General features: G+C 46.2%; 1 protein-coding gene across 1 annotated transcript; it reads left to right on the top strand.

The window, feature by feature from the left end:
- Positions 1-1,318: 1,318 nt before the first annotated feature.
- On the top strand, positions 1,319-11,205 carry LOC116825155 (C-type lectin domain family 2 member B-like). The gene is made up of 6 exons (XM_032780913.2): positions 1,319-1,980; positions 2,963-3,079; positions 4,609-4,793; positions 5,157-5,260; positions 6,663-6,771; positions 7,914-11,205. Exons 1-5 carry the CDS (start codon positions 1,812-1,814, stop codon positions 6,769-6,771), a joined length of 684 nt encoding a protein of 227 aa, XP_032636804.1. The 5' UTR covers positions 1,319-1,811; the 3' UTR covers positions 7,914-11,205.
- The last annotated feature ends 370 nt before the right edge of the window (positions 11,206-11,575 follow it).

The raw sequence follows: 11,575 nt of genomic DNA, 5'->3' as shown, positions 1-11,575 counted from the left end.
TCTAAATCCTCCTGGGTGAGGTACAAGCCCAGCTTCTAACCAATGGGGGTGAGCTGGGATCCTCCTCTCGGGGCAGGTTATTCCATAACTGTCCAGTACAGGGGTGTCCTATTTCTTGGAGATGGGGCGTTCACTTCGGATCACAGGGTGTTCCTCAAGGCAGAAAGCAGGAAGGACCCATTCAATGAGAAATTCCAGGCTCTCAAATTAAAACAGCCCTGCTTCTTGCCAACTGTTTGTATAAGGGGGAAGTGATCATTCCTGTCAATTCAGCTGTGTAACATAACTTCAGTGGAGCTATGGCTACTTTGCAGCCGCTGGGGATCTGACCCATTCTCTCTACAGAGAAGTAACTCCGCTCCAGCACATGCATTTGTGTATTGGAGCTTGTCAAGTGCTTTGGGATCCTTCCGACTAAACTTGCTATAGAAAATCCAAGGTAGTCACATTCCTACGCACTGCGAATGACCCTGCTGTGCAGGGCTCTGGATTGCCAGATAGAACAACATAAACACAAAGCAGCCAGAGTAACCCTGAAAACTCTCTCCCCAGGTAAATCCTTGAACACAGACCAACTAGGGACTTCAGAGAGAGTGTAGAACTGATAAATGAAATTGTTTTTAATTTGTTCACTTTATTAATGTAAGTTCTGTTCACCATTCACTACACTTGCCTGCATTGTAACTTCTGTCACTTTGATTTTGTATTTCTATACTTGGCATTTGTGCTCGGTCATTACAAACTTTGTATTAGAAAATTCGTTGAAAACTTTGTATCAAATGTTCTAGCCCATAGGATTCAGTCACAGTTAAAGTAAAAGAAACAGTGTGCCTTTTTGCTAAAATTAGAATACAATCTTCCCCCCCACTCTGTAATCAATTGCCCCATTGACTGAATGAAGGTGTGAATGAGTGAGGCTTGGAAGGACCACCACCTCCAGGACAGCTACAACAGTTAAGAAGAATGGGAAGCCAAGCAAAGGACCATAGAACTGTCAAGTGGCCAATGGAGGGAAGCAAGACATTATTGACGACCTCAGGAATTAGACAGCAAGCGCACCTTCTTTAGAAAACGCCATGTTTGAGCAAGCTGGGACAACACCCAGAAAAAAAGAGCAGCACAAGACCAACGGACAACAGACCCAGATTTTGAACTGGTCTGATTTGCATAGAGAGGGAGCTGCTATACAAATACAAGGGTCTGCAGAAGGACCCTGGGTCTCGTCTTTCACGCATCGAGCATTGCTGCGATCGGCAGAAGCCCGGTCCACCCCTCCCCCACTCTAACTACCTGGCCAAGTGCAGTTAAGGGACAACGTGTTGGTAACAACAGCAAGACGGAGTGTGTTTGTGTCTGTGTGTGTGTGTGTGAATGCATGACTGTAATATATCATATGCATATGATAAAGTGTTAATTAAACCTCTATTACTAATAAATGTGGCGTTTTGCCTTATCCTCCCTGAAAAGATCCCATATAGCACTTTGAGTACAACAAGAGGACAGAAAGCAAGGATGTCTCAAGAAACTGGAACTGATTTGGTCAGCACCTGCTGCAGATAAAAGCAGCATCAAGGATTGAATGAAGCATTTAAAAAAACAAAACCCACTCAGATTCCACATCTGGGCAAAAGTCACAACCCGATTGTATTGGGAAGGGTTTTCTCCAATCGCATCCCGTAAGCAAACCGCACTTGCGGTGTAATCCAGTGAGCTGTTTCAAAACTGTGATTAAGAAGGGCTTTGCCAGCACTGCCCAACCCACTGTGGGTGTGTTAGTTTATCACTGCCTCCAGATAGAGTCTCAGGTCTGCATGTCACAGCTTTTGGAGATGGAAAAGATGGAGAACAGGTCGTGTCCTGCTGAGAAGAGAGAGACAGATCCACTCATGGGTTCCCAGGAAACCCAAGTGCAACAAAATGGGGACACTCCCGTGACCATCTCTCCAAAGGATGGAGAGAGCAGCAAAACTGACCCTACAGGTACAGCTGTCTCTTTGGGATCTTCTTACCCTTCTCCTGTCCAACCCGCATTAACTCAGTGAGGGCCTTTATCTCCTTCTAGTGGTTGGTTCATGTAGAAGACATTGATGTCAGTTACTGCCTTCAATTTAGCACTGTTAGCTCAGGCAGTAGAAGTCTGTTGTTGATCCAAAGGTCTCTAAGTCAGTCCCTACATGTTCAGTCTAATTCTTTCTTCAGTGCTAAGTAGGCTGGTCAAACATTTAACATCAATTTTTATTCAGGGGTGGATGTGGGTGGAAAATGCCTTTCTTTTTAACTAGACCATTTTTTTCACTGAATTTTTTTTTTTGTTTTGTTTCGGTCAAAAAATGTTAGAGATGGGATTTTTTTTTCCTGATAGAAAAAATTCAGAGCAAACAATTAAAATCTCTATTTGAAATGGGGAAGTTTGTTTGCAGGGAATTCTTTTGCGTTTGAAAATAGGAGACAAATTCAGTTTTTGATTTAAGGTATTGGGGTCCCCCTCTCCTCCCTTCTCTTCCTTTTTAAAAGGCACTTTTAGTGGAAAACATTTTGAAGGGGCAGAGGAAATCTCTGAGAACCTCAAATTGAAACCCACATATTTCTGGGATTTTGGGGGTGTTCTTTTTGCTTTTTTTTCCCCTCAAAAAAGTTGAAATGACTTTTCCCCCACATTTGGAATGAATTTTTTCACTTCACAGTGTGTCTGTGTGTGTGTTAAGGTGAGCTGACAGTGTGTGAAAATTGGGATGGTGTGTGTGGGGGGGGTAATAGGCACCAACAAAAGACAAAGCCTTGAATATCGGGACTGTGCCTATAAAATCAGGACATCTGGTGACTCTAGTAGGTAGATAGGTAGATAGATAGATGGGGTGTCTGGGGATAGATAGTTTGAAACTCTTCCTTTTATTAAAAAAAAAGCTGCTGACCCTCCCCACTATAGCAGCAGCATGAGCATTAAGGGCTGTTTCTATTACAGGTTTGCTGTCTGGGTTCAGATTATGCACACGTCGCTGGGCAGTTCCGAGTGTGGGTCTCAATCTCGTACTGATCATCACCATTATCATCCTCATCATCGTCCTCATCGCCATGTCAGGTGAGTGTGGAGCCCACACTGACCCCATCTCTGGACCTTACACTCAGTGCTGGAAATGTCACATCCCCCATCCAACTTCTCCCTTCTTCCCCTCGCTCACCCCTGCTTCAACAGTCACATCAGACTCTGCTGAGCCCATGGCATTTCTGTGGGGTCTCCCCCACCCCGAGTGTCCAGCTCCCACTGGCTGTTGGCTTACTCTGCCATGTCACCCAAACACACCTGGTTACCCAGGACTGTGAGTCACCGTGTTATCCCCCTGCCTTCAGTGGGAGGGAGTCGTACCTGTTCCTGGCTGGTTGTCAGCTCCCTGATCCCAGCAGCCTTTCAGCCTTGCAAGTTTTCTCCTCCAGCAACATTAGCTCCCCTGCATTGCACAGCCAGTGTGCTAGAGCACTGTGCTGACCAGAAACATGCATCTACAATATTTGAGTGTGGAGGTGCAGGGGGTGTGGGTGAGAATGTCACTGGGTGATGCAATCCAGAGTCACTTAGACCAGTGCAAAGTGAGTGTAAAACCCTGTGGTATCAGAACAGTTGCATATGCCCCCTGCTTTTTACTGGTGCCAATGACTGCATGAAGAGCAGGGCAAAGATTAATTTAGCCATATATGGAGTTTGGCAGCCAGGAGGAAACATCCTGGATGGGAAAAAGGGAGGGTGCAGCAGCCTGAACAACTTGAGATGCTGCATGAACATTTGAACCTGGAATCATCCCAGTCTATTCATTGCACAGCCAGATCCCATTGCCAGAGCTCCATGAACCAAGATAAAAATGCAATTCTCAATGCATGCAAAATCTGAAGTAGGTAAGGGGGCAGAGGTGCATCAGAGAGGCTGTGATATGAGCAGACCCCTTTTCCACTGCTGCTTAGTCAGGTGGCATAAGGAGCTCAGGGTTTCCAGCTGCATTTCTGCTAAGCCTTAGAGCAGGTCTGAACTTAAAACACTGCATCGGAACAACTGCACCTCTGTAGCACTTTAATGAAGACGCTCTAAGCTGATGGGACTCCCCCATCAGCATAGTTAATCCACGTCCCGAGAGTCAGTAGTTGTATCGGCAGGAGCTCTCCCACCAACATAGCTCTGTAGAGCATGGGAGGTTAGGTCCTTACATCACTCAGGAGGGTGGATTTTAGAGCGTGCAGTCTGCGGGCCACCTTGAATTGCACCTGTCACTTTTTTTCTTTGTCCCTGAAGATGCAGCCCTGCTATTCAGCAGCCTGAGTGCCTGAGGGTTGGGTTTAATCAGGCACTGGCAGGGTTTGTGCCTGCACTGAACAAAACTGCAGTCACAGCAAAGGAAGCTGAGAAGCTGCTAGCTGGCTGCTGGCCTCTGTCGATTGGAAAAAAAGGAATCTTCCCAGGCACAAGCCCAGGCTTCCACAGCGTAGTGTGTGTGAGTGTGTGTGTGTGTGCGCGCGTGCATGGGGAGGCGGGTATCTGCTGTGGTGTCATTACAGAACTTGTTGCAGTGGCTACAGAAGGTGATGGGCAGATCTCTCACCCTGTTACTTTCTCATCTCCAGCAAAGGAACCTGAGTCGTGTTCAGCTGGTGCTGCCTCCGCAGTGGCTGCCTGCCCAGACGGCTGGATCGGGTACCTGGGGAAGTGTTACTATTTCTCACAGGCTGAAGGGAACTGGACCTACAGCCAGAGCCACTGCTCTGCCCTCGGTGCCTCTCTGGCTGGGATTGACACCCAGCAGGAAATGGTGAGAGAGAAACACAGAAGCTTTATAAATCCCACAGGGCCAGACCCCAACTGCTGTAAATTGGCCACAGCTCCGTGGGGGCAACGAGATCTTCTCACTACAGGAGTTGATGGGGCTATTCACAGTTACCCAGATGAGGCTGAGTCTTGTGCTGGGGTTATCCCTAGTCCAACCTGCTGCTGATCGCAAAGCAGGGAAGAGAATTGGCTCAGAGGATTGGGGGGGGGGGGGCACTAGATCAAAGCTGTGGGAGGAGAATTGCCACCCTGGACAGTTCACCCAGTGTCCTGTGTGACAACTCAGAGAATCCAGCACAGACTGCAGAGATCCAGGTGCTTAATGGACATTTGCTTTATTTAACAGGAGTTCATGAAGCGCTATAAAGGACTTGAGGACCACTGGATCGGCCTCCAGAAGAGCCCTGGCCAGCGCTGGAAATGGTCCAACGGCACCGAGTTCAGCAACTGGTGGGTCCCTTTTCCCTTGATTCACTTTGTAAGTGTTGGGCCACTGTGATAAATGAAGTGGGTGGGGGGGGAGAGCTCCCTTTGATGGACAGCCAGCCAGCCAGTTAGCTGTAAAATGCCTCTTGGTAGCTGTTCTCTGCTTGCTTTACCTGGAAAGGGTTAAAAAGTTCCCCAGGTAAAAGAAAAATAGGTGGGCACCTGACTTAAAAGAGCCAATGGGAGGCTAGAACTTTTTTTAAATAGAGAAAGAAACTTTCCCTTTGTCGTTCTCTGAGCTGGACTGGAGGGACGGAGCAGCTAGGCTATAAGGAGCTTAAGCCAGGTATGATCATAAATCATCAGATCATGCCTAGAGCTGCTTATCTGAACTCCAAATGTTTAAGTAGATCAGAATGTTTAGCTAGATGCGATCAGGTTTCTTTTCTTTATTTTGGCTTGTGAATCTCCTCTGTGCTAACCCCTAATGCTTTTGTTTGCTTGTAACCTTTCAGCTAAACCCCCAAGAAAACTAGTTTGGGTGTTTAATTTTTGTAATTTTTTTTTTTTAAGATCTAGGAAAAAGCCTAAGATCCAGATGTATGTTTCCCTTTTGTTTTTAATAAAATTTACCATTTTTAAGAACAAGATTGGATTTTTGGTGTCCTAAGAGGTTTGTGCATATTGTTTGATTAGCTGGTAACCACAGCTAATTTCCTTTGTTTTCTTTCTCAGCTCTTCCCTGGAGGAGGGTAAAAGAGCTTGAGGGTACCCCACAGGGAGGAATTCCCCAGTGCTCCTTCCTGGGCTCAAAGGAGGTTTTTTGAATTTGGGTGGTGGCAGCATTTACCAAGCCAAGGTCAGAGAGAAGCTGTAACCTTGGGAGTTTAATACAAGCCTGGAGTGGCCAGTATAATTTTTTAAAATCATTGTGGGGCCCACTCCTGCACTGTGACAGAGTGGGGATTCAGTCTTGACATCCACCTACCCTGTAAAAGTACCAACTGGTACAGAATAAGCAAATGGCCTACACAGTGACCAAGATTGCTGCAAACCCCCATCCCTTGCGCCACAGAGCTTGCAGCTTTATTACATAGAGGGGGAACCTGAGACACAAAGCAACTAAATGACTGGCCCAATGTCACCCAGAAGGTCTAGAGCTGAGATGAGACTCAAACTCAGATCTCCCAAGTCCAGTGCTAGGGCTTTAAACTACTGGAACACCCTCATTCTGTACAGGAGTGTGGTTACAACTGTTAACCAAAGAGTCTGAACAAATTGCTTTCAGTTGTAGACCCACCGTAGTGAATGGGGACATGGGCGCGATTTGCTTTGCTGAATGGGGGCTGTATTCTGCATGTGGTCTCTTCGGACTGAATGATTCGAACAGTTCTGAGTCTCTTGAATTTGTTGGTTTCTGTTGCAGGTTTCGCATAAGAGGCAGTGGAAATTGTGCTTATATGAACAGCTACAGGATTGCCAGTTCAAGCTGCTCCAGACAGTTGCCCTGGATCTGCCGCAAACCAGTGGAATAGGTAGAAGGCAATTCAAAGCTAATGTCATATGGCCTGCCCCTGCCCATCATTTAAAGGCAAGTGCAGCCCCATCACTGCTTTTTACTGGGCCTTTCGGAAAATGTAGTTCCCGGGGGACCATGCAGCAATAGGCTGGGAAAGGAAGCAGTTGCCCAGACCCACTTTACCAGGGGGAACCTTGCAGCAACACCCTGGGCCCACAGTGGAGGTGGGGGGAGGGCAGAGAAAGGAACCCAGCTCTGGGGAGAGTGATGGTTTCCCTATTCACACAGCATGGGGTGGGGTCAAATACCTGGGTAAGGTTTGCCAAAGTGGGGCAGTGCCTGAACCCCTTCCCTAACTGGCCCTGTGTAACCAGAGTCCAGGAACTACTGCTTGGTTAAGACCAGCTGTGCAGAAAGCTGAGCCTGTCCTGACCAGCCAAACTGATCAAGGGGCAGCTGCCTATACCACTTCTATGGGGGATACGCCAACATACAGCCTTACCGGCTGGCACCTCAAGGGATGAGGGGTTGCCACCAGGGTCGCTGGAACAGGGACGGCCAGGGGGCCATGGCCCCATTGCTTTTTACCAGCCATAAGGGTGAGAGATAAGGGGAAGGGGGCAGAGAGGGGCGAGCCAGGGGTGAGGCCTTGGGGAAAGGGGTGGTGTGGGGGGGGTGCAGGCGGGGCCATGGTTCGGGCACCGGTGGCCCCTCCACTTTTAGGGAGATCCTGGTTGCTAGCTGCCTAGCAGACAAAAGGGTGGAGGAGGTAGCTGGTTCCAGTCCCTGCTTGAGACCCAGGAGTTCTGGGGTTTGTGAAAACTTCCCATGCGTGTTTGGGAGCCTTGTTGTGATAACTGGGCTGATGAATTTACCCTGCTTGTGAGCTCAGTTGTAAAATGTATGTGAAAGTTCACAAGATGTCACAATACCCTGCAATGACAAATGTTGATGGCAAAAGGTATGAAAGGGAGACAAAAAGTTTTAGTCTAAACAAAAAGACCTACTGAGAGAACTCGAAGTCTGTTAAGATCATGCCTGGTTGACAAGAAAATGTGGGTTTGGAAATCAGTAAGCCTTGGTGTGCTAAAAAATAGGCCTAATTAGTAGACAAATAGTAGAGAGGCTATTCCGCTCAATGTTCCCTCTTTGGGTCAGTGACAGGTGCTGGAGTCACCGCTGGATAGCGCCTCCTCCTGGCCGTCCTGGGGCTTAGCTCTGTGTGGCCAATGTCTCTGCCGGCCCAGCAAGCTTCGATCGAACTGCCCAGAAAGGCCACAGACTCGGCTCAGTGGCGAAGGCACTGTGCCAGGTTTATTCCGACAAAGCATGGTGCCAGCGCCCCACAGACACTAAAAGAACACTACTACAGGTGGGCCCAGGACTTTCCACTCTCCCCTTGGCCAGACAAAGACCCCCCTCCTATCGCTTCTCTTTTATGCACTGATGCAAACAAGGTACGTGTCACCTCCCTGATGTGGCTAGCTACCACCCTGCACTTTGTACCTGTGGGTTTGAACAAAACATTTCTATCCATCATCCCGTTCTTCTGTCTGTCTTTCCTCCGGATCGGCGTGTTCCAGTACCAGCCCCCAGGAATGTGTTTACATGAATATCCAATGGGTTGGCTACAAGTCCATACACGGACACAGGTGTCCATGGCAAAAATTTTGAGGCCCATCGGCCACGAAGCTCAACATTTTTACCATGGGGCCTGCTCACCTGGGGGGAGGGGCTCCCTTGCCTCCCTGCAAGCGGCATCCCACCCCCATGTGTCCCTGCTGTGCAGCACAGTCTTGGCAGCTCTGCATGCTGTCTCCATCCCCATCTCCTGCCAGCCCATTGGCCGTGAGGCTCTCAGCCTGTTAGCCACTGCGGCCAATGGGAGCTGCGGAGGGTGGTGCCTGAGGCAGCATGCCTGCTTGCAGACCTGCCTGGCCCTGCCTCCACAGCATGAGAGGGGAGGGGGGTTGTCACAGGTGAGCAAGCCCCAGTCATCACCATCACAGACGTAGCAATTCTCTATTTGGGTATTTAATTTCACCAAGGCAAGTAATTCAATCTACTCTTCCTTTCCAGACAGTGTGTAGCTTTTCCTGTGAGAAAACTTTGTAAATTTCTTTGCAAAGGAATCCAGTTATTGTCTTTCACTTGAAGTATATTTTCTGGTTGTTCATAAGCTCATTTGTTTAACTCAGTTTCCTTGACCTCTGTCCGCTCCCTCTACCAGCCCCTTTAGCCTCCCTAGAATTTCACCTACCATTACTCCCTCTGCATCTTTTCTCTGGAGCTTCTCATAAAGTAAGAACCTGTAATGACAGACTTTATTTCTGTAATGTATTTAATTTTGATGTATTTATTAAGTGTTAATTAATGCACTATGGGAGGCCGCTTCAGGCCTCTGTATAAATTGATCCCCTTTTTTCCATATGTTTTGCCCATAGGGTTTTCTGCAGTCTTAGGGCAGCCAGCAATAACCCCTGTGCCTTTGCAATGGGGTGAAGGAAAGGGACCAGGGGTTCCCTATTTATGTGATTTGCAAGAAGTGTTATCATTACTCAGGGTACCAAATGTGTTTAAATGATATGAGTGCCTTGTAAAATCCCAAAGCAAGCTCATTTTCATTTCTCATGTAATAATCTCATATACAGTATATGTAACACTGACAGACCCTGGTCATCAGCGGCCAGAATTGAACCTGGGACTTCTGAGGCTTAGTGCATGAGACTCTACCACATGAACTAAAAGCCAACTGACTGTTAGCTAAGGCTGTAGAGCAGACTTGTTGTTCTCTCTGTAAGTGGTCTTGGTGCCACCAGATGGGATAATACACCACACCCACAAGATATGTGGGTTACACCTACACACTTTTCTTTAATTATTAATTGAATGTATTATTATTTGTATTGTTGTTATTAGCTAGATATGTGACAGGGTTTTTTCAGTGTGGAAAGTTTTATATATGCTATTTTATGGGTTGAATGACTGAATGACATAATACCCACCCCCCAATGTCCCTCACTAAGTCTGGCGATTTTGTCAAGTGTCCATCGCACCCTATTCCTGTGCCTGTGCAATGCCAGACATGTTTTTGCCAAATCCATGTACCAGAGAGTGAATTTGTAAGCAAGCGTCTGCTTTGTAACTGGGCCTGACTTTTGTTCATAGCTTGTGTACTATATGCTCTGTAGGGTTGTGTGGATATTGTAAAGATGTTACGTGTGTGTATACCTAGGATTAACTCAGGAAACAGATCCAGGAAGATGGACAGTAGGCCAGATAAGAAACATGCAGGGCTATTAACTAAAGATATGACTACACTGCAGCTGGAAGAGTGCTTCCCAGCCCAGGCAGACAATATATATAGAGAGAGCCTATTTAAAAACACCAAAAATACCACGAGTAGTGAAGATCTAATGCAGTATAAAAGATATACAGCAATAGCACGAAGAATTTTTTTTTTTTAATCAAAGAAACTTGGAGGAAGTTGGCAGATAAATAAAGATACCAAGCTATCAGAAATATACAAACTGGAAGAATGAATGAGATTCAGAGTAAGAAAAAGGAAGAGTCCTCTGGCACCTTAAAGTAAGAGCAGTCACATTCCAGGTCTTCTTAGACTGACAACATAGTTAGAAGCTGTAATGAGACTTCCGATTTCTTATTATCAGAAATTTTCCAAAGCATGAGCAATGATGAAAATCAAAGTGCAGTTTCCCACCGCATTAAAAGACAGTTACTTGAATAGAGTCCTGAACTACTAGTTTCATGGTTTATCCCAACTCCATATGATCCTTAATGAATGGTTTTTATATGTGGGAACCTGAGAAAACTGTTGATATCAATAAGAATACGTCTTCACATAATATATGTAATAATGTTTAAGTATCACTCTGAAAGCTGGTTGAGGATTCTCTTGGAACTATATATTATATCGGAAAAAGAAGTGAAACTGGTAGGGTGGAAACATGCAGTAATAATTCCAGTACAAAAACGAGGCAAACTGGCCAAAACAGTGGATGCCTATAGACCAAATGCTCTGACATCCTGTGTGGGTAAAATTATGGAGAGAATGGTGAATGACATTGATTGGAAAACAATAGCATTACAGATCAGGTGCAGAATGGCTTTAGGAAAAGAAATGCAGCATTGATCACATTGTTACATTAGAAACTGAAATACAAAAATGTATGAGGCACAAAGCTGTTTGTCCAGACATTGAAAAGGTGTGTGATGTGCAATGGAAGGAAGGCATATAGTTCTGAATAAGTACACTAAGAAGAAAGAGAAGAAACCTCATTTAATATCATGATAAATGATCTCTCCAAATGAGTAGGTTCCAGAGTAGGTGTCTGTCATAAATAGATAGGTAAGGTAAGGGTTAAGTTTCTTTTACCTGGAAAGGGTAACCAAACACCTGACCAGAGGACCAATCAGAGAACTGGATTGTTTAAAGTCCAGGCTGGGAATTTGTATACTGGGTCTTTTTTTTTCTCGGCTCGTGGATAACAAGGTTTTCCTCCTAATCCTTCTTATTTTCAAATCATTATACCAAAAGTCTGTGAGTACAACGGAACCCCCAAAGCAATTCGGTATGAGGGCTTTGGGTTGTACGGACTAGATGGTGATTGCTGTGTCTTTTTGTGTTTTCCTCGGCTGTGAGTTAACAAACTTCCTCCTAACTGCATCTTATCTCAAGGTGTCTCCTACACATCTCGTGAGTTACAGAGGAACCCAAGCAATTCGGCTACAAGGAGCTTTGGGTGTAATTTACCATGTATGTGGATGGTACTGGTTAATCGTGGCTATCTTTTAATCAG

This window comes from Chelonoidis abingdonii, chromosome 12 (assembly GCF_003597395.2).
Source record: "Chelonoidis abingdonii isolate Lonesome George chromosome 12, CheloAbing_2.0, whole genome shotgun sequence".
In the NCBI taxonomy this organism is placed as follows: domain Eukaryota; kingdom Metazoa; phylum Chordata; order Testudines; family Testudinidae; genus Chelonoidis; species Chelonoidis abingdonii.
Note: the sequence above shows the minus strand (reverse complement) of the source record. Positions and strands in the feature narration are given on the sequence as shown.